This window comes from Protopterus annectens, chromosome 10.part0 (genome assembly GCF_019279795.1).
Source record: "Protopterus annectens isolate FY-2018-M chromosome 10.part0, PAN1.0, whole genome shotgun sequence".
Lineage (NCBI taxonomy): Eukaryota > Metazoa > Chordata > Ceratodontiformes > Protopteridae > Protopterus > Protopterus annectens.
This window is the reverse complement of record NC_056744.1, coordinates 1,448,765,279-1,448,788,938: the sequence shown is the minus strand read 5'-3', so window position 1 is coordinate 1,448,788,938 and position 23,660 is coordinate 1,448,765,279. Positions and strand designations below refer to the sequence as shown.

Here is a 23,660-nt window from a genome sequence, read left to right as displayed (position 1 = left end):
GGACATGAATAATTTAGTTCACATAGTTAGAAAATAAAACACTTTCAGTAGCAGTGTGGTTTAAGCTGAAGAGGACCTGATCCGAGTGAAAGACTGGATATGGTTTAGGATGCAGAAGGCCCTGCCAACTCTGAACTTCTGCGAGCAGGGGGAACCCACAAACTACAACATTGCTGAATCACTGCTGGTCCAGACAAAAGATGGACCAGTCTACTGACCATAAACTTCAAATCTCACTGAAGTGAGTAATTCAAAGGTGGGTTGAGATGGAAAATTTCAAGGAAATGGCTAACTTGCTAGTGCTGGGTGACAATCTTGACTTTCATCACACCCTAAGGAACAAAACTAGCTTGCAAATGCCTACCTCTGTCATATAGAGGGATAAAGCCCTGACTGCAGCTCAGGTAAACAGAGTATGAATTAAAAGCTACGTGATGGATTAGCCAGGCAAGAAAAATGAAAATTAAGTATACTGGATGATGGGAGTAATGGTTTCTAAGGACAATTTGCTCCAGTGCAAAGAGAAGCTTGTACAACAAGTGCCCACAAATTAGAAGTATCTGGGCTTGCTGCCCTCAAGATAGTAATAGTAACTCTCATACACATACATGTAGGAGTGTGCATGCATCAAGTGGAGACATCAGGAGACCCCTGTTGTGACATGAGTGCTCACATCAGCCCCTGGGGACTGGGGTTGGGGCCTTATCAGAAAATGCCTCCACTCCTTACACCCAGTGTGATAAGACCTTTGAAGGGGAAAAGGAGACAACAGGCATCAGTCTCCATTCTGTAGTGGGTGACATGCTGAAGCTCAAGCAGAGCATATGCAGCTCTTGCTTCCTGGATAATGACCCTTCTGGATGGATCTCACCTCCATACTAGGCACACCTGATGCTTGGGAATGAATTGGCTCGAGTCCTACTGGGAAAGACTAGACAATCACCAGACATGAAGCTAAAAGGATGTAGGAAAAAACATCTAACACATGCATTAGGAATGAGAAATAACTGAGACCCATGTCATAAAGAGGTCAGCCACAGTAAAGATGACCTACAAACTGTCCAAGTAATGGATAAAGAACATTAGCCCAACTTGAGACCTTTTTCCAATGGCAGAGTTCATTCGCTGTCTAGAATGCTTCCTTGAGGCATCAATTAATTTTTCACTGTGCTCAAAGGGTCTAAAGTGGGATCAAGTGGTTAAAATGCAACTGGTCGTTACTCCAGAAGTGGATACTCCCCCCTTAGCTAGAACCAGAAAATTTTCCTGTACCACAGGGGATCTTTTCTTTAAACTTTGCAAAGAAGCATGGAATTGCTATTCATATCTTTGGAACCATATAGGTTACTAGAAAAGTGGACATTTCTAAATCTTCAGCACAAACTTATTAGTGGTAGCATTTTTTAGGTTCTTGCTTTTGATCAGAATTTTATAAATCACAGTAAACTCAGTAACTATTATGTTTGGAATACTTTGTAAACAACTTGTTATATTTCAGCAACCACTCAAGTTGCGCATATACCATCATCAGCATTTTGCTCATCCAGCTGAGAGCTTTCACATGAGGCTAAGTTCTGTCTATGCTAATTGACTGCTGAAATATTTAGAATAACGTGAAATTTACAACAATATAAATAAATATTATACAAACAAACTCTCTATTTGCACCACACAGAGGTCAAATATCAATACAGTTGTTTGCCACTGTGCAAGCATTAGGATGAAAACTTTCAATACTTTGTATGTAGTAGGGTCGAATTCTGGAATGCCCACTTGTGATGAATCCAAATCAGACAGGTTTACAAAATCTATTACTGCAAGACAGGCCTGGAAAAATAGCTCAGTGAGCCTGCCAGAATATTCAGTTCCCCTTAAATATGAAATGCTGAAAGAGTGATGTCTCTGTCTATAGTGCACGACCATACATGCATCAGCTCTTTACTGACTGTGTACGAGCATGTGCCCCTTTGCTTGTTTACAGTACTAGATGACAGACTGATTTTTCTACAGTTTAGGAAAGGCCCTGTAAGCAGTTTACTTCTGAGACGCTTAAAGTCAGTAGGACTACAAGCATCTCCAGTTGACTGATGAGGAGTCCTCTTTCCAGGGGGGATCAACTCCCTTGAATGACTGAAGAGCAAAATTTAGCTCCTCACCCCAGTGGAATATCCATCATCAGGAGCCGTGACATATTCTACTGCAGGAATGAGACACACAGCTGGAAAATTTGAGGGAATGCTATAGCACTCCAGGGCCTGCTGACAGGGATCTGGCACCAGAAAAAGATCCATTAATGAATAGTGTTCTGCAGCCACTGAAATATCACTGTCTACTGCAAGACTAACATCCTCAGTTGTGTAAAATATGCCAAAAAGATTATGCCATCCATGTCTGTGCTTGGAATTTCCTCTGTATCTTCAACTGCACATCCAAACTAAGGCACTCCTTTGTCATCTCTGTGGGAAGGAACAACAAACAGACGTCCAACCCTTCAAAGAAGACAATGGTCTAAGATGCGAATAAAAGACTTATTCCAAATTATCATCCTCCCCCACAGAGTGCAACCAATGGAGCACCCACTTCAATAAGTGTACCAGAAAATCCTTCAGCTGGGCAACCAAGAAACAGTCATTCAGGTAGGACAACACATGGAGATCATTCTCTTCCAAAGATTTATCCCTCACGGCCAACACTGAATGTAGAAGTCCAAAGGGCAAATTTTATACTGAAAGTGATGACCACCTAGAGTAAACTGAAGGATTTTTCTTCATGATATTTAAAGACAAATGTGCTAAAAGGTATCCAGCATATCCAGTTGCCTCATCTAAGCATCTAGCAACAGCAAGAGCATGACACCCTGGACAGTCAGCATCCAGAACTTGATGAAGTGGCTGCTGCTCTGTTAGGTCAACTGCAACTAGTATCTGCTCATGCCACAGCTAGGCCAGCAACGTCAAGTATTTGCTTATGCAGAATGACACAGCCTTGGCTCTCCTACGTCATGGGTGAACACAACACTTAGTCAAGCTATGCTGAATGCCCCCTTCTGAAGAAAGATCCTCTTTGGCCAGGCATACAAGAATACAGCTGAAAACTCTAACAAATTAAATACCATGTTGTAGAGCCTGTACAAGTCTCTTCCAGTCCCTACTGCTTCTTCAAACCAGTCTAGTCCAGTCTAGTACCTTCTGATTCTTCCATATCAGTCCAGTCCTCAAGGGGGGGGGGGAGAAAACCCCCCCTCTGTCACAGGATGAAAAGTAGTAAGCAGGGTTGCATCCCCAAGTCATTCCAGCTAAGTTCCCAAGGAAGGCAACTTTAGTGACTCAGAAATCACAATTCTGATTATCATCAAGGGCTACCCATGGAGGTTCCAGATCACTAAATTCACCCTGGCGTGGACAGCCACCACAAGAGACTGCTGGTTTTAGACATGCTCACTGTAGACTATACCTCAGAGCTTCTACTTCATTTACTATTTGTTAACTATGCAAACCCACTAGGCAAACTGACCCATGAATACTGTCTGATAAACTTGCTTGCTCAAAGCCACACAGCTAATAAGTGGAAATGTAATTAAATAAATCCAGAACTACATGTGGAAAAATTATCAGCTCACAGCCAGACGGATTCCTCCCTCAGAAAAGAATCTGCTCTGGAGTCTGACACCTCTACAGATATATTCTACACTCTAATCCTCACACAGACTGTAGAGATGTCCACATTTTGGAGATGCCTGGGGTTCTACTCATAGCTCTTCAGCATTCTAAAGACGGCAGGAGGCCTCTACCCAATTTTCAGCCTCTGTGTCTTGAACAACCACACACAGTATGTCTGAGAGTAAGTACATCACTAGTGCAATGGGCAGCCCATCTAGGACCCTTCACAGTTCATGGAAAGTGGTGCCCAAAACAGAGGTCTCTTCCCATTAACCAGCTACAGCACTGACCAATGTTTCTCACTTTAAATGTTCTGGTTCTGGAAGTGCAGCTGAGTCATTCTTTTGGAGACCAGTGAATTGTTTCTTGTCCTAAAGGCTTCAAGGGGAGCTGACATAAAACCCCTTCCTGCTCATGTCAGACAACCAATCCTCAAGTGCATGGTATATAAACACAAGACAGCACATATTTATCTCCATCGCCCAGAAAGTTGAGGGGAGCCATTCACATGCTAAGAAAGGTAAATGTGATAGCAAATCTCCTGAGCCACTGCTCTAATTCTCTTCAGGAGCTGCTGATTCAGGATCCCTCTCTCATCAAGACACGCCAGCACTGACGCACCCCTGAGACCATTAGTCACGCCTTAAAGATATGTACTTAAGTCAGATGATCTGTCAGGATTTCTCTGTAGTGTGTTAACTGTAGGCAGTATTAACAGAGTTTTATATTTTATGCTGCCTATGATGCATGTGGACAATTTCAGGATTGTGCAGAGAAAAAAAACAGCTGTAGGACAAAGTACCTCTGGAAAAACAAATCCAAAACAGCAAAATCCAGAGAAAACACCATGGCTGAAGTAGAAAAATGTTTAATGAAAAAAGTTAATGCTTTCACTTTCTCTCACTGAGCACTTCTTCAGACAATAAAAACATACTGATACACATTTCTTAAATATAGCATCAAACCTAGTGACACCACTTTGCCAATTAACTAATAAAAATATTTAAAACCACAAACACATTTATACAATAATAATGTGTTTTATAAAATTATAAAATAATCTCCTGAATGTTAAAACATCATAAAAAGGCATATGGCTCAGCCATGGTGAAAATGTTTTACATTTTAAAAAATGATTAAACATAAAACAACCTTTAATGTTGCAAAGGTTTAGCAACTAGAAAGGGTTTCAGGGAGACTATCATTGAGACCATGGCCCCTATCTGCCTGTAGTCTGATCATCCATTTCATTTCAGCTTGCTCCGTCAAATTTCTAAGATTTCCTAATCTAAGGCTTTTATTAATTTTCTCTATGACCAAGAACCTAAAACTGTGGGAAAGATTATTTTGTAAGACGTGTCGTACTAATACATTTATCTCATCTTCCTTATTTATCGCATAAATATGCTCCCTGACACTCTCACATAAGGTCCTGTTCGTTTTGCCTACATAGAAACAAACACATTTGCTACAGGAAGCTAAATAGACTAAGTTGCGTCATTTACAGTCAGCATAATGATCAAATCTGTAAATTCTATGTGTAGTGGGATTTTCAAATGTATTACTATTTAACATGTAGGTACAATCATTACAACTCCTACATGAGAAGGTCCCTTTCTGATCAGATTGTACTCTACCAAGATTATTTCTCTCATATATACAGTCTTTTCAAAGATTTATTATTCTTACACAAGTATCTAGGACTAGTGCCTATAAGGGTACTAAGTCTCTCATCAGCTGTCAAAATTCTCCAGTTTCTAGTGATATGTATTTTCCTATTATTATTTGAATAAGGGATGACTATCCTATCATTTTCCCATAGGGACCTTCAGGTCTACCAATCGGTCTTATTGCATTTATATCTCTCCTAAAAAAAAAAAAAGCTTTCCCTTTTCCAGCTCTACTAATAACATCTGTAGCACTTAGTAAAGCACTCCTCCTTCTTTTATCCTTTCTGAACAAAATCACCTTTTAGTTTCTCTTAAGCCCCTTCACATATGTCATCTGATGTAGTCAGCCTAGACACTTGCACTCCTTGACCCTGTACAATGTTCCTATAAATATGTTTGGGGTGCATACACCCTCGATGTAGTAGGTTATTCTTCATACACTTCTTCCTAAACAATCCTGTCTCCACTCTATCACCTTCTATCCAGATGATTACATCTAAGTCAATGCTCTCATGGGACTTTTGGGCAACAAACCAAGAAATCAGTGCTTAACTTAATATGATTTAAGAAGGTATCAAACTCTTCTAAAGTACCATCCCTAACCATAAAAACATCATCCCAAAACATGTATAATATGGGATGAACCTAGCAAATTCAGTATTGTGTATATGGGTAGTCTCCCAGCGTGCCATAACTAAGTTCATGTAGGAGTTTGCACACGGGGTGCCCATTGCTACCCCTTTTATTTGCAGATATTTGTCTTCAAAAAGGAAAACATTGTTCTTCAATATCAAGTCTAATAGAAGGGTATATCTTAAGGGTCTATATTATAATCGCGAAAGCCCGTTACCGAACGCCCTAAACCGCGAAATTCAAAATCTCGAATAGTCATAGCTGGCCAACCCCACCACCCGCTACATACTACCTACACAAACAAAACAAATAAACCACATGCATACACTAGCCGAAACCCTACTTCTAACCCTAAAGTAAAGCTTGCATATATTACCATGTATGCACTTACCTTAACATGCACCCTAACCTAAGGTCCGTAACTATCGCACACTTACCTTAATGAGCCATACCCAAACAAAATAAATAATCCACACACACACACACTTAACAAAACCCTACTTCTAACTCTACACTAAACCTTACATACATTACATACATACATAACTATGCACTTACCTTAACCCGCACCCTAACCCTAAGGTCCATAACTATCGCACACTTACTTTACGGAGCTATACCGCAGAAGGGCCAACTATCACTATTCAAGATTTTGAATTTTGTGGTTTAGGGCGTTCAGTGTATTCGCGGTTCGAACAACATGTGTTGATGTTTATATATTCGCTGAAACGGGCTTTCGCGGTTATAATATAGACCCACATCTTAATATATTATCATTAGGAACGCCTTCTTTAGCTAGAAGCAATGCAATATAATCAAAGCCCAGTTTCATTAGGAATTGCTGTAAAATGAGTCTTCACATCTGGAGTAACAAACATGACTGTAAACTTATAACAGTTCGAATGAGCATACACCAAAAAACTCTAGGAAATGCTGTGTATCCCTAGTAGTAGTAGTAACTATTCTATTCACCACTTCCCTTAAATTCCTTTCAACATAAATAGACAGGGATTCTATCAACCAACCTTGGCTAGAGACTACTCATCTCAAGGGAGGGTTATTTACATCTTTGTGTACTTTAGATAGACCTCGAATTATAGGAATATTTGGCATCTCTCCTAAAAAATATTTATAAAGCTCTCCATTAATCACATTACACATTAATAAATCATAGAACTCAGCATGAACAAAATATATTAACTTACTCAATCCTTCTTGTGTTATACGTTGATAAGTGGTTATATCATCTAACACTGAGCACATCTTTTCTTTATATTTCTTGCTGTCCAGAATCACAATCACCCCTTATCAGCCTGTCTAATAACAGACTGATTATTCTGAAGACTTAATAATGCTTCAAACTCCGCTTTACTTAAATTATAAAAATCCCGTTTCTTACTAACATTTCCACATTTATATAATTCATATCAAGCCCTTTCACAAGCTTTTTCAAACGCTTCCCATAAGCGGATGACTAGGAGGTATGAAGGTACTAGGTAATTTGAACACACCAGAATCACTAACACATTGACCATTATAAAGTAATTTCAATGCAACATTTCTAGTAAAGCATTTAATATCAATAATAAAATATGTTATATCAGTGTCTCTTGCTGTTATGAAAGATAGACCCTTACTCAAAACTGATCTCTCAAAGTCAAAGTATAGTTAGACACATTAATAATTAACTCACACTCGCTTTCTGCCAGCTCCTTTTCTGCACTTGGCGTTTCCCATCCTCTGATGACTTGCGCCTCTTCCTCCCTCGACTCAGACTTCTCTATGGTATATTCAATCCTTTGATGAGGAGAAGGGAGCAAACAACCGCTGGTTCATTTGCTGAACCTGGGATAAGTTCTTTTTGTCGAACATCACTCCCTAAATTCAATGTTGTTGTAGAGAAAGTCTCCCTAAAACCCTTTCTAGCTGCTAAACCTTTGCAGCATTAAAGGTTGTTTTATGTTTAATCATTTTTTAAAATATAAAACATTTTCACCATGGCTTAGCCATATGCCTTTGTACGATGTTTTAACATTCAGGACATTATTTTATAATTTATAAAACACATTATTATTGTATAAATGTGTCTGTGGCTTTAAATATTTTTATTAGTTAATTGGCAAAGTGATGTCACTAGGGTTGATGCTATATTTAAGAAATGTGTGTTAGTATGTTTTTATTGTCTGAAGAAATGTTTAGTGAGAGAACGTGAAAGCGCCAATTTTAGGATTTTATTCTTTCTTAGTAGATTGGTTCTCCAAAACTACTTGAACTAACAAAATGAATAAAGCCTAAACACTTTTGGCAGCATTTGTTCCTTTTGTCAGCACTTAAAGAGGAACAATTAAAATGCCAGAATATGGATTAGGTACAATATCATTATTCAAAGAAGAACACCTCCTTTTACCTGAGTTTGAAAAGCTTCAACAGTCTGCTGTGCTAATGTGTCTCCAAAACTGCTAAAAAATTCCTCAATTTTCTTGTCAACTATTTCAGTGCTAAAAAAAAAAAAAAAAAAGTATTAGTTTGTCAGAAATTACACAATTCCATGAATCAAAATAAGTTATGTTCTTACCATAACGTTCCATCTGTGTTGTCCATCTTCATTTCCATTAACCTGTGGGAATCGGTTCCGACCCTCGGAACCGACTGGCCGCTTTTTACAGCTTGAGCTTCTCTCTATACCCACAATGCCCCAGAAAGCATGGCACCTAAACATGTTTACATAATAGCAGTTGCACAGCTGTCTAAATAAGAAATCTCAGGAGTTCAACATAAGGAACAGAAATCCCTTTGAACATTCAACCAGGCTTCCCAAAGACTAGGGTAGGGGGATGGGAAGGTTAATGGAGATGAAGATGGACAGCACAGATGGAATGTTTTGGTAAGAACGTAACTTTGTTATCTTATGTCCTCTTCATTTCATTAACTTGTGAGATGGAGTCCCCAGCTACTAAAATCCAGGGTGGCCCTCATGGAAGGATATTCCGGAGAACAGCAGAACCAAAAGCATTTCTACTCCTGGAAATGATGTCTAATTTGTTATGCATAAAAAAAAACCAAACAAACATGTGGAGGTTAGAACAAGTAGCTACAGCATAAATATCCTCAATTGAAACTCTAGATTGAAAAGCCTGAGAAGAAGCCACAGACCTTGTGGAGTGGGCCTTAATAGGTCCTGGTAATTGAATATTTTTGGAAAAATAAATAAAAGTAATAGTCTTTCAACCATCTGGCTAGTGAGACTTTGGTAATTGATCTACCTCTTTTTGTAACTGAAAAGGATATGTCCAACCGATCAAACTTCCTAAAGGGCTTGGTTTTATGTAAATAAAACTGAAGCTGTCTATGAACATCAGACAAATAGAGGGTATTATTCACCTTCGTTTTGATAAATGGGAAAAAAGACTGGAAGACTGATGGAATGATTTATGTTTCCTTCCTTAGTCACCTTGGGTAAAAATGAAGTATTATTGTGCAAGGTAGCTCTATCTTTGTGAAAAACCAAGTACGGAAATTTAGAAGAAAGGGCTTGAAGTTCAGATACTCTTCTTGCAGATGTGATAGTTGCTAGAAAAATTTTTTTCTAAGAAAGGAATTTCAAATCCTCAGTAGCTGCAGGCTCAAAGGATGGGTGGATCGCAGCTTGCAAAAAGTACAGTTGTGTACACTTACCATAAATGTAGATGTTCAAGTGTATTCACTGTTGCAGTCATTACATTTGGGTTATCTGCTTGCAGACGGCACTCAGTCAGCCTGATTAACAAAGTTTTAGGTCCTGCGTCGGTTGCTGTCCCTTCTTCCATGACATCAGGTCGTAGAGGATATAAAACATGCAGCCGATGCCATTACATCAGTTTTTCTTGCCCCAGATGTCAGGTGCCCCCTAATGGGAAGCAATTAAATATAAAAGCACAAAGATACACCTCCAACAAAAAAGCAAATACACCAAAAAGGCTTTTAACCATAGTAAAGGAAAGGAGAGGCATAGCCAAAAAAAAGTTAGGGGGCTGGAGGGAGGGTAACCAGGACTGCAACAGTGAATACACTCGAACATCTGCATTTATGGTAAGTGTACACAACTGAACTATGTTCTTCGTGTTTCAGTGTTGCAGTCATTACATTTGGGTAGATTCCCAAAGCTATGGTTGGGAGGAGGAATTTAGATAGCATTAGGGCCAGCTATAAGGCCCTGCAAGACTGCAGTGGCAAAGCCAGCTCTGGATTTAGAGAAAATTGGCAAATGATAATGCTTGGTGAAAGTATGTACAGAACTCCAGGTAGCAGCTTCTAGGATGTCCCTGGTAGGGATGCCTCTGAGAAAGGCTGTAGAGGTAGATGCAGCCCTGGTGGAGTGAGGTCTGATCCCGTGGGGGATAGGTTTTCCATGGTGCTTATAGCAAAAATGAATGCAATGGCTTATCCATTTAGAAATGGTTTGCTTCGAAATAGCCTTCCCCTCTGCTCCTGCAGCAAATGCCACCAGCAGTTAAGATTTCCTTTGAGGTTTAGTCCTGTCCAAGTAGAATCTAAGTTTTCTGTGCACATCTAACAAATGCAGTATCCTTTCCCCTTTATTCTGTGGATTGGGAAAGAAGGTTGGCAAATGAATGGACTGATTAAGAGCCACACTGGATACCACCTTAGGCATGAAGGATGGATTGATTCTAAGGGACACTCTGTCCGCATGAAAGATGATGAAAGGCTCCACTGCCATAAGGACCTGTAATTCAGATACCCTTCTAGCTGAAGTGATTGCAAAAATGAAAGCTGTTTTCCAAGAAAAAAAATTTAAGTCTGCAGTAGCAGCTGGCTCAAAAGGAGGTAGAGTAAGTTTCTCCAAGACAAAGTTAAGGTCCCAGGCTGGGGTTGGAGCTCTCCTGGGTGGTCTCAAATTTTTGGCCCCTCTGAGGAACTGCTTGAGCAGTGGATGAGAGAAGAGGGGAGGTTCTGTGTTACAATGAGCTGAAATGGCTAAGGTGTGGATTTTAATGGAGGAAAAAGACAGGCCCTTGTGAAGCATCTCAGTTAAGTATTGTAAAATCTGAGGTAAATTGGGCACTGCTGTGCTCATCCCTTGAGATTGGTTCCAGGCACAGAATTTCTCCATTTTTGAGCATAAGATTTTCTAGTACTAGGCCTCCTTGCCTCTAAAATGATATCCCTCACAGATTTGCTGAGGGATGGTAAAGGAGAGATTAAGTAATTAGCCAGGCTGCAAGGTTCAGTGTTAGAAGCTGAGGGTGCAGAATCTGGTACTCCTGCTGAGACAGCAGGGAAGGAGTATGAGGCAGGTGCCATGGAGTTCACCGTGACACACTGAGTAGGAGGGGGTACCAGTGTTGGCGCGGCCAGTCTGGAGCAATCAAAATCATTCTTGGTTTGTCCTGTTTGATTTTTAGTAGTACTTTGGAGAGCAGAGGTAGAGGGGGAAGGCATAGACTGATAGGTTTTTCCGTCTGAAGGACAGAGAATCCACTTTCCAGGCTTGTTTGTGGGGAGTCCTCCTGCAAAATTTGTCCAATTGGTAGTTCTGGGGAGAGGCAAACAGGTCTATATCTGGCCTCCCCCATTTGTTTGTCAACATGTTGAAAATCCTTGGTTCCAGTTTCCACTCGTGTGGGTCCATGAGGTTTCTGCTTAGTCCGTCTGCCAGTGTACTTAATTTTCCTGGCAGGAATTGAGCTTGTAGGTGCACTATGTACCGCAAGTCTGTGTTCCACAATGCCATGGCTAGTCTGCAGAGGGGGTAAGAATGTGTACCCACCTACTTGTTTATGAACCACATAACAGTGGAGTTTGTCCGTCTTTACCATTAATTGCCCTGGAAGAATGTGGTCCTTGAAGGCTGTCAGAGCATTCTGTACAGCTAACATTTCTTTTTGATTGATATGCAGGTGCATTTGACTTGGATTCCATTTGCCCTGAATGCACTTCCCTGCCAGGTGAGCCCCCCATGCATAGTCTGATGCATCTGTTGGGGTTTGGGCGGCAGGGGGTGGTGTGAAACATAGTCCTTTGTTTTGGTGGCAGGCCTCTGCCCACCAAAGGAACTCTAGGCGTATGCAAGGTATGAGAGGAATCATTGTTTCCAGGTCTTGAGAATGTTGACACCATAGGCTTTTTAGATACCACTGTAGTTTCCTCATATGCAGTTTTGCATTTGGAATTAGAAGAATGCAGGAGGCCATGAACCCCAAGGCTTGCAGTATTTGTCTTGCAGATAGCAGGGTTTTTGTGGCCACTTGTTTGAAGTAGGCTGTCAAATGAATTTGTTTCTCTGGCGTGAGGTAAGCCATCTGGGAAGTTGTATTCAAGCTTGCTCCCAGGAATATAATTTGTTGACAGTGTACCAGGTGTGATTTATTTTCGTTTATGGTGTACCCCAGACAAGTTAGAACCCACTGTACAAAGGCCAGATTATTCAAAAGTATGTCTGGGCTTTCTGCCTGAATTAGGCAATTGTCCAGGTATGGGTATATTTGAATATTTCTTTGCCTGCAAAATGCAATAACTGGAGCTAGGCACTTTGTGAATACCCTGAGCACAGCAGATAAGCCAAAGGGCAGTGCAGGGAACTGACAGTGCGTGTAGCCTGCTTTGAAGCGTAGGTATCTTCTGCAAGATTCCCTGAGTGGGATGTGCAGGTATGCTTCTTTTAAAACTAGTGTTGCCAACCAGGCATCTTTGCCTAGCATATGAAGTAATTGGTGAAGAGTCAGCATTTTGAATTTTGGAATCTCCAAAAAGGTGTTTAGAGTAGATAGGTCCAGGGTAGGACACCATAAATGGTCTTTCCGGGTACCAGGAAAAGTCTGAAGTAGAAACCTTGCCCCTTTTCCTCTTCTGGTGCCAGTTGAATAGCCCCCATGCTTAAGAGAGAAAGTACTTGTTTTTGGGCCTCTGCCCACTGATTTGGGGGTAGGTCCGGCCACCCGCTTGGTGTTGGCAACGTGTGGAAGTGAAATCTGTATCCCTGTGACACTATATTTAAAACCCATTTGTCCTGGTTGATGGGTTCCCAATTCTTTGCATGAAGAGCAATCTTTCCCCCCAAAGGGGCAGTCAGTTGATAAGTGCTTGGAAATTTTAAAAGGAAGTCACTTGGAAGTGGAGGCCCCCCCTGCTTAGTTCTGTGTGTCCCCTGGGACTGAAACCTGGGGTTTTTGCTGTGTCTGGGTTTGGCTTAAGACCTGGAAGGGGCTGGAAAGGACCAATTCTTAGACGGCCAGTGCCTACTAAATCTAGGAGGCTGAACTTGTAAAAAATCTTTAATAGTTTGCATAGATTTAGCTTTATCTTCCATCTTTTTAAAAACTTCCTCCGCCTTGTTGCCAAGCTGGCGGTCCTGATTTAAAGGAGCATCCAACAATTTAGTTTTAACATGATCAGGAAAAGATTGCGCCTTAAGCCAAGCATGCCTTCTGAGCACAGACCCAGTAACAGCAGCCCTGCAAGAGGCCTCTAATGAATCAAAACCACATTGTAAAGTATGTTTTCCAACTTGTTCAGCAGAATGCATTAAATCCTGTAATTCTTTATTTCCCACACAGTCAGGAATCAACATCATTTTCTGTTTAAGCAGTCCAATAACATGTTGCTGATACTTCAACATATGAAACTGGCAGTTTAAAGCCCTAACGGCCAAGGTTGCAGAAGTGTAAATCCTCTTACGCCATCTATCCAGCGCCCTGGAGTCTCTATTAGAAGGGGTAGGATTTTCAGTAGTAGAAGCCTTAATGCCCTTGGGCCCCTGTGAAATAGTCTCTGGATCTGCAATAGGATTTTTAAAAAGGAATTTGTGGGACTCAAGGACCCTGTAGTATCGGACAGGTTTCTGGGAGCAGGACGCAGGGAATCAAGGGCCAAACTAGATTCCGAAAAAGCATCAACAATGTCTAGTACAGGAGGAATAGCTAAAGGCCTATGCTGAGGTAGGAGAAGGAAATCCCTAAGCCTCTTTTTTGAATCAGAAAAATCCTGGCTTTCCCAGTGGAAATGCTCCCTAGAGAATGTAAGGTTTCCCCAAAAGAAAAATCCTCAGGAGGGGAAGCAGAGGGAATAGAGTCCTCTGCATCAGAATCCTCATAAGTAGGCATGGGCAAATCCAGGCCATCAGAAGAGTCAGAAAAAACAGAATCCTGATCAGAAGATTTATAATCAACTTCAGTCGTAGGCCTCTTAGAAGGGGGGGGGGGTGGCTACCCCCGATTAGATTTTCAGCAATTCTTATCATTTGTTTTTTAGGCATAGAGGCCTGAGCATGTGACCTGGGCATCGGTTGTTTAGGCATGGATCGAGATTTAGGCCTAAATAAAGAAGGAGGCTTCTGTTTAATATGCAAGTCCGTAGGCCTGAATATACCCTCAGAAGCCAGTGCCTGCACAGCGGCTCCGGACCCATCCAAGGTAGAGACATCCGCGGGTTCCATAGTTGAAGCATCTCGCGGCACACCGGACTCCGAATGGGTCTCAGTATAGGCCTGTAAATCAGAAGTAGCGGGTATCAGGGGCTGAGAAAGTGCCTCACTAAGTACCGGCGAACTGACGACTGGCTTTGGAGAAGCGTCGCCAGCGGTTTTGGCTCTCGGCGGCCTGTTTCTGTCTTTATCTTTGCGTTTTTCCGGAATCCCGGTAGTTGGATGGCTAACTGATGACATTTCTGGCTAACTAAACCGAGAAGCAAAATATTTAGAGGTGAAAATATACAGACGACGGATAGTGCGCTGATTAAATAAAGCACAAAACAGACAACAAGGTACGTTGTGGTTAGGGCGTAGGCAAGGAATACGGTACAAATGAAAATCTTTATGAGGTATTTGCTTTCCACAAGTAATGCAATTATTAACTTTTACTGACATTGGTAAGGAGCAAGAAAAAGTTTCCCCAATGGGGTACTTAGCTTTAGTTGAAGACTTTGGTTCTGAAACTTGAAAACGAAAATTTCAGGAGTTGGTCGACTGACACTTGCGAACTGCTTCTGCTTCGGGCACTGCACGGCAAGAAAGACTGATGTAATGGCCATCGGCTGCATGTTTTATACCCCTGATAACCTGACGTCATGGAAGAAGGGACAGCAACTGACGCAGGACCCAAGACTTTGTTAATCAGGCCGACTGAGGGCTACCTGCAAGCAGATAACCCAAATGTAATGACTGCAACAGTGAACACGAAGAACATCCATTGTTAGATCCCACGCTGGAGTAGGATCTTTCACTGGAGGCCGGAGCAGGAAAATGTCCCTAAGAAAAGCTTTACAAAGCTTACCAGAAGCAAAGGATAAGAAATCAAAGCCAAAATTAAAATTGGATATGGCTGCCAACTGGAATTTGACAGTTGAATAACTAGCTCCATCACTGAAAAGGGAAGCCAAAAACTCAAGTATGACCACCACTGGTGCTGTAAAATGATCCGTCTTTGTTCTGCCCTGACAGAAAATCTTGTCCGCTAGTTTTTATAAATCTTATTTGTCGAAGACCTACTTGAGGAGACAAAAACATCTCGAATGGGGAAGAAAGCCTGGGATGTCTTGCCATAATCGGAAGTGGAGAAAAGTACAGTTTTGTACCTACCATAAATGTAGATGTCCGATAGGTATGCATCTGCAGTCCTTACATATGGGTTGTCCTACCTCAGGCAGCCCTTCGGTCGGCCGGATTCCAAAGTCTGGGTCCGGCGTCGGCTGATGTCGCCCTTTCCCCGACATCAGAGCGCCTGGGGTATAAAAGAGTTAGCCGACGCCATCTTCCTCAGTTTTTCTTGCCCCAGATGCCAGGTGCCCTCTAAGGAAGGGTAAATTTGGAGAAATGCAAAATATTCCAAACATGCACAGTAATAAAAAACAAACACACCATAATAGATAACCCCAGCTAGCTATAAGAGGGGAAGGAGGGAGGGAAAACCTGACTGCAGATGCATACCTATCGGACATCTACATTTATGGTAGGTGCAAAACTGTACTATGTCCTTCAAGGATGCATCTGCAGTCCTTACATATGGGTAGAATACCATAGCCAAGCTGGGGGTGGTAGGATCTAAGAAAATGATGGTGTAGCTAAATTGCCCTGCAGGACTGCCGTAGCAAATCCTGCTCTGGATCTGGAATATAAGGGCAAATTGTAATGTTTGGAAAATGTATGCACGGAGCTCCATGCAGCAGCTTCTAAAATGTCCTTGGTAGCCACCCCTCTTAAAAAGGCTGTGGAGGTGGCTGTGGCTCTGGTGGAATGAGGCCTGATGTTAGCTGGCACAGTTTTTCCATGATAAGAGTAGCAGAATCAAATGCAATTTCCTATCCATTTTGAAATTGTCTGTTTGGAAATTGCTTTGCCTTGGATGCCTGCAGCATATGCTACCAACAGCTGGTCAGTTTTTCTGAAAGTCTTAGTTCTGTCCAAGTAGTAGCGTAACTGTCTGTGAATGTCTAGGGTATGCAGAAGTTTTTCTCCCTTGTTTTGCGGATCTGGAAAGAAGGTAGGCAGGTGAATAGCTTGGTTCAATGAGACCCTGGATACCACCTTTGGCATGAATGAAGGATTGGTTCTCAAAGAGACTCTGTCCTGATGAAAAATAAGAAATGGTTGTACTGCCATGAGTGCCTGCAATTCAGATACTCTTCCTGAGGTTATGGCCAGAAGGAAGGCAGTCTTCCAAGACAGGAACTGTAGCTCTGAAGATGCTGCTGGTTCAAAGGGAGGTAGAGTCAACTTTTCCAACATGAAGTTAAGGTCCCATGTAGGCACTGGTGGTTTTCTTGGAGGATTGATGTTTTTAATTCCTCTTAGAAACTGCCTTAGGAGAGGATGAGAGAAAACAGGTGGATCAGTATTGTATTCTGCTGAAATTGCTGAAGCATGAATTTTTATGGAAGAGTAAGAAAGGCCATTGTGGAGCATTTCTGCCAAGTATTCCAGGATATGTGACATGCTCATCACTGTGGCATCTAGGCCCTTTGCGGTGCTCCAAGTGTGGAATCTTTTCCATTTTGCTGAGTATGCCTTTCTCGTGGAAGGTCTGCGAGCTTCCATGATGATATCCTTCACTCTCTTGGATAGCTTTTCCTGGTGAGGAGTCAAGGTATTCTCCAGGCTGTCAGCTGCAGGGTTTTCAGGCTGGAGTGCAGAGTTTTGTAATTGTGCTGTGTCAGAAGAAGTGACCATTGTGGTAGAGGCCACAGTTTCGTGTGTGACAGGCATCGTAACAGTGGGTACCAGTGCTGCCTTGGCCAGTCCAGGGCTATTAGAATCACTTTTGGCTGCTCTGTCTTGATTTTCAGTAAGACCCTGGTCATTAGTGGAAGAGGTGGAAATGCATACACTGTTAGAGTATTCCAGCTGAAAGAGAGGGCGTCCACTTTCCATGCTTGTGGGTGGTATGTCCTTGAACAGAATTTCTTCAGCTGATGATTGTGGTGGGAGGGAAAAAGATCTATGTCCGGCCTTTCCCAAAATTGTGTTATCTGAAGGACGATGTCTGGGTGCAGCATCCATTCATGTGGATCCATGGTATTTCTGCTTAGGCTGTCTGCCAGTATATTGTCTTTTCCTGGCACAAACTGGGATTGCAGCTCTATTTTGAGTTTTAGGGAAAGTTCCCAAAGATTCATTGCTAGTCTGCAGAGAGGGTAGGAATGGGTACCTCCTTGCTTGTTTATGTACCACATAACTGTGGTATTGTCTGTCCTTATTAGCAGGTGGCCTTGATGTAGAAAGTGCTTGAAGGCCTCAATTGCATGTATCACTGCTAGCATTTCCTTTTGGTTTATGTGCATGCGCAATTCTTTCTGAGACCATAGTCCTTGGATGCATCTGTCCTTCATGTGTGCTCCCCATCCATGGTCTGAAGCGTCCGAGGTAATGGTTTGGCTGGTTACTGGTTTGCTGAAAGGCAGACCCCTGTTTGACTGGCTTGCTTGGGCCCACCACAGGAATTCCTTTTGAAGGCATGGAATGAGTGGTATCAAAGTTTCTAGGCTGTGATTGTGCTGAGACCATAAACTCCTTAGATACCATTGTAGTTTTCTCATATGCAGCCTTGCTTGTGGAATCAGAAGAATGCACGATGCCATGTAACCCAGGGCCTGCAGGATTTTCCTTGCAGTCATCTGAGTTTGTTTTGTCAGATTTTTGAAGTAATCCGGTAGTTGTCTTTGTTTTTCTTCTGTGAGGAAAAGCCATTTGGGTGGTTGTATCTAGTTCCGCACCCAGAAAAGTTATTCTTTAGGATGGCACAAGTCTTGAGTTGTGAATGTTGACTGTGTATCCCAAGGCCTGCAGAAGGCGGATGGCATAATTCAAATGTTTTTCCAAAGTTTGTTGGCTGTCCGCTTGTATAAGGCAGTCATCCAGATACTGGTATATTTGAATCCCCTGAAGTCTGCAGTGTGCAATTACTGATGCCAGGCATTTCGTGAATACTCTGGGTGCAGTAGATAAGCCAAAGGGCAATGCTGAGAATTGATAATGCTCTGAACCTGCAAGAAATCTGAGGTGTCTTCTGCAACTTTGTCTGATAGGGACATGCAGGTATGCCTCCTTGAGGTCTAGAGTTACCAGCCAAGACCCCTTGCCCAGCATGGGAAGGAGTTGCTGTAGGGTCAGCATTTTGAATTTTGGCACAATGAGATAAGTACTGAGTGCGGACAAATCGAGAATAGGCCTCCATTGTTTTTCTTTTCTTGGGACAAGGAATAGTCTGGAATAAAATCCTTGGAACCTTTTCTATAGCTTTCATTTGCAATAGGTTGGCAATTTGTTTTAAAGCCTCTGCCCTTTGATTTGGTGGCAGGTTTGGCATTTCTTTTCTTTTTGGTAATGTATGGAAATGGAACCTGTATCCTTTGTCTATTATTTGCAGTGTCCATTTGTCCCTTGTAATACTGTGCCAATTTCTTGAGAATAAAGACAATTTTCCGCCCAAAGGTGCTACTAATTGAGCCCTGGTTGGCGGGATCAAGGTGAAGTCATTGAGTCTGTCCTTGTGCAGCAGTTGTTGGTCCTGCACTACCTCGCTGGTTAGGAGGCTGCCATTGACGTCCTCTGTAGGAGCCTCCTCTACCTCTGGCACGCCTGTTCTTGCCTCTTTGATATCTCTCTTCCGGAAAGGACCAATTCTTAGAAGGCCAATTTCTGCTGAATCTTGGTGGTTGTACCTGGAGGAAGTCTTTGACTGTTTGTACAGATTTAGCCTTTTCCTCAAATTTCTTTAAGACCTCCTGAGCAGTGGAGCCAAATAACTTTTGCTTTTCTAGTGGAGCATCCAGAAGCTTAGCCTTAACATGATCTGGCAGAGATCGTTCCTTCAGCCAAGCATGTCTACGTATGACTGCACCTGTCATTGCTGACCTACATGAAGCTTCCAATGCATCATAACCACACTGCAAGAAATGGTTGTTAACCTGTTGTGAATTATGTACCAGATCCTGAAGTGACTTACGGTCTAGGGGTTCAAGAGAAGACAGCTTTTTCTGCAATTCATCCAACAAATACTCTTGGTACTGTATCATATGAAACTGACAATTTAAAGCCCTCATAGACAGAGTGGAAGAAGTATACACTTTTTTACCCCATCTCTCTAAAGCCCTGGACTCCCTTTCAGAGGGGAGTGCATTTTTAGTAGTGGCAGCTGCAACCCCTTTAGTACCCTGGGAAATAGTTTCTGGGTCAGCAGAGTGGGCCTTGTAAAGGAAATGATGCGAGTCCGGAACCCTGTAGTACCTATCGGGTTTAACAGGAGCGGGAGGAAGGGTGTCAGGGGTAGTGCTAGACTCAGAATACACATCATCAATGACACTTAAAACTAGAGGAATAGCCAAAGGCCTATGCTGAGGTAAAAGAAAAGTCCTTAATCTCTTCCTGGAATCAGAGAATTCCTGGCCCTGCCATTGGAAATGCTCTCTCATGGAGTGAAGGGTCTCCCCAAAGGACAGCTCTTCAGGAGGGGAGGCAGAGGGAATGGATTCCTCTGCATCAGAATCCTCGTAGGCCGTGAAGGCCTCCTCCTGGTAATCTGATAGGGCAGAGCCATCAGAGGCCTCATCAGAGGACTGAGGATCAGCGGACTCAACCCTGGGCCTTTTGTCTAGAGGGGGTTGAGAGCCCCTGTCCGGATGAGGCTGGGATCCCCTGATTAAGGAAATAAGATCCTCAGCCAAACTTAGTATCTGAGAACCTGTAGTGGATCCCTGAGAAATAGTCTTGGGAGGCAGAGTTTTTTGTTGCTTAGCAGCTTTAGCCCTAGTGAATGCTTTAATGGACATGGATGCAGGGGGCCTGGCTGCTCCACATGCTGGGGTAGTCTTGTCTAAGGGAATGGTGTTGGTAGTTTCCTGAACACCGGTTTCTGAGGGTAAATCCATAACCGACTCCGAAGAAACCTCCAGGGTCGAGGCTGTCGGTTGTACCGTTTCCACAGTCGGAAGTACCAAGGACTCTGTTTCAGCCGAGACCGAGACACTCGCGGTAGGCCTAGGCGTGGTTAAAGCCGAAACCACGGTCCGCGTGTGTCGGTCCTTGTCCTTCCGTTTTTTGGTTAAATGAAAAGTCGGAGTCTCCGACGGCATTTTATAAGAGAAACTAGCCCCAAAAATTCCTCTGCAAACTCCGACCGACGCCTAAGAGTGCGTCGATTAAAGGAGGCACAGGCAGTACAGGCTGAGACGTCGTGGTCTGGGCCTAGGCAAGGGAGGCAGTAGGAATGGAAATCCTTATGAGGTATTTGTTTCCCACAAGTCAAGCAATTATTAACTTTAAGCGTTTGATCTGACATCGGCTGAGGCAAGAAAGAGTCCCCAATGGGGTACTTAGCTTTCTGAAGTCTTCGGTAGCTGAATTTACAGGAGCTGGCCGACCGGCACTTGCGAACTGCTTCTGCTTCGGGCACCACGCGGCAAGAAAGACGGAGGAAGATGGCGTCGGCTGACTTTTATACCCCAGGCGCTCTGACGTCGGGGAAAGGGCGACATCAGCCGACGCCGGACCCAGACTTTGGAATCCGGCCGACCAAAGGGCTGCCTGAGGCAGGACAACCCATACGTAAGGACTGCAGATGCATCCTTGAAGGACATCTATGTGGTTAGCTTTAGGCCCTGTATGTCCAAATGGGGATGCCCTGATGGGTGATGCAGCAAATCTGGGACCGGATCCAACCTCATTGGAGGGCAAACCAGATGAGAGCAAAGAAAGGTGAACCAGGTTTGTCAAAGCCAAAAGGCAGCAATGAGGATTACTTTGCTCTGCAACCTGAAAGCTTTCGGTAGGAACTTGAGAATTATTGGTATAGGAGAAAAGGCACAGAGAAGACCAGAGGGGCCAAGCATGGACTAGAATGTCCCTGGGTGACTGTCCCTGAGGAGGGATCAAGGTAAAGTACTTGCTGCATTTTTTGTTGAAAAGGGATGAAAACAGATCGCAGCAGGGAAGACCCCATTTGTGGAAGATCATGTCTGCCATTGACGGATTCAGAGACCACTGGTGAGGCATCAGTAATACTTGACTGAGCAGGTCTGCTAATATGTTGGACTCCCCCGGAATGTTATTGCTGCTAGAAAGCAGTTGGTAGAGACAGCCCACTGCCAAACTCTCATCCCTTCGACAAATGGGGTAGGACCTGGTTCCTCCCAGTTTGATGTACCAAACTACTGACATGTTGTCCGTTATAATTGCAATAGTCCCTAGAGGAAGAAAGTTGTTGAGTTCCTGCAATGCTAGAAGAACCGCTGTAATCTCCAGTACACTGATATGCAACTTAGTCTCCTGGGGCGTCCACGTGCAGTGGACTGTTTGACCCAGATAATGCCTCCCCCAGTGGGAGGAGTCCATGGTCAATGTGGCGTTTGGGGTTGGAAGGATGAATGGACTTCCTTCAGTAATGTCTGTGGAGTAAAGCCACAAAAGCAGAGATTTCTTGCACATTCCCGACAATTTTATGGGAAGATAGAGGATTTCGGAGCAGTGACCATTGAACTGAAACACCACTGCACTATCTTCATGTTGAAATGAGCCATGGGCAGGAGAGTTATAGTGGCCACAATTGAACCCAATGCCCTGAGAACTAAACTCGCTGGAGGCTGAGGTATGGTTAGAATTTGTCTGCTATGACTGCTTAGATTCGTTACCCTGTTTGTCATCAGATAAGCACAGGATGTCCTTGTATTCAGATGAGCCCCAATGAAATGAACCGGATCCAGATGGGATTTCTGCATGTTGATAGTTATCCCTATCATTGGGGCCAACTGTAGTAAGTAGTCTCGGGCTTGGATGAGTAGATGCCTGGATGGAAGCAGTCAGAAGCCAGTCATCCAGATGCAGAAAAATCTGGTAACCCTGCAGTCTAAGATGTGCTGCCACCACTGCAAAGCATTTGCTGAACACCCTGGGGGCTGTGGTGAGACTAAACGGGAGTGACCTAAGTGGTAATGTCTGGCTCCGAGCCTGAAACATAAGAATTGCCTGAAGTGTCTGCCCATTTCTATATGGTGGTATGCGGCATTCAAGTCCACAAAACACATCCATTCATCCACCTTCAAGAAAGGCAAGATTGACAGGACTGTGACCATCCTGAACCTTGTGTGCTTTACAGATTTGTTCAGAGAGATCAGATCCAAAACAGGTCTCAAGTCCCCTGTCTGAGTACTAAAGAATCTAGAGTAAAAGCCTGATCTGACTTGATCAGGGGGAACTCTTGAATGATTCTTTTACAAAAGATGTCCCATTTCGTGGACCGCGTCCTCCCTCTGATTGGGTGGAACATCGGAGAGGTAATGTTTTTTCTTGGGAATTTCCAAAAAGGGAATGAAGTATTCCTTTGGATATGATCCTTAGCACCAATCTGTTGCTTGTGATGGCCTCCCAGGCTTTGTGTGCAAGGAGAATCACCCCCGACTGCCTCCAGAGGATGACAGTCAGGCAACTGTTCAGGATCATTGGAAAGGTTTGTCCTGAGGAGTTTCCCTTGACTCCTGATTTTGCGGATCCCCTCGGCCACGTGGGCAGTGTCTTCCATTTTATTATTTCCCCCCCTCTGCCTCATGGAGAAATCCTCCCAGTGTCTAGAAAAGGACCCTGTGACTTTCGAAACCACATTTTCTTATTCACACGCTGGTTCCTGGGGAAGGTCCTCTGCGGGGTAGAGAAACGTATTCCAATGGCAGACAAGATCTTTCTGTCCTTCTCACTGCGGGGGAAGAGTCTCAAACAGTTGCTTCAAACAAGGTGGAGCCGTCAAAGGGGGCGTTAATAAAGGCTTGTTTGAAAGGCTCCGCAAAATTGCACAGCCTCGTCCAGGCATGACGTCTCATGGCAATGGTCGAATCGGCAGCCTTTGAGGTATCCTCTGCAGCGTGGGAAATCAATCTCATGGATGCATTGGCTAGTGACTGTAGGGAGGCCAGTCACAAAGAAAAAGGTTTTCTGATCCTTGGTGGACATGAACCCTCGGGTTGAGCTAGAAAGTATGTTTACCGAGTCCCTTTGTAGCCTCGTAAAGTGAGACAAATAGTTTAATGCCCTCAAGGTGAATATGGAAAAGACGTAAACTCTTTTGCCAAGTCTGTCCAGTGCCAGGGATTCTCTATTTGGGGGATGAACAGAGCAGCTCTCCTGGGCAAGCTCCCTCTTGGTGGCTGCCACAACAACCATGGCTTCTACCATGTCCTCTTCTGTTCAATGCGGAACAGCCCGCTGTTCTGCATTGACTAGAAG

The 23,660-nt window shown here is 43.3% G+C and overlaps 1 protein-coding gene across 1 annotated transcript in view; it reads right to left on the bottom strand.

Annotated features, from left to right (window-relative positions):
- Positions 1 to 23,660, bottom strand: part of NRDC (nardilysin convertase) — an 853,803-nt gene that overhangs the window by 204,176 nt on the left and 625,967 nt on the right. Inside the window, exon 29 of the mRNA XM_044086887.1 lies at positions 8,370 to 8,460. Coding sequence (XP_043942822.1) covers positions 8,370 to 8,460 — 91 coding nt within the window. The remainder of the gene's footprint in view (positions 1 to 8,369; positions 8,461 to 23,660) is intronic.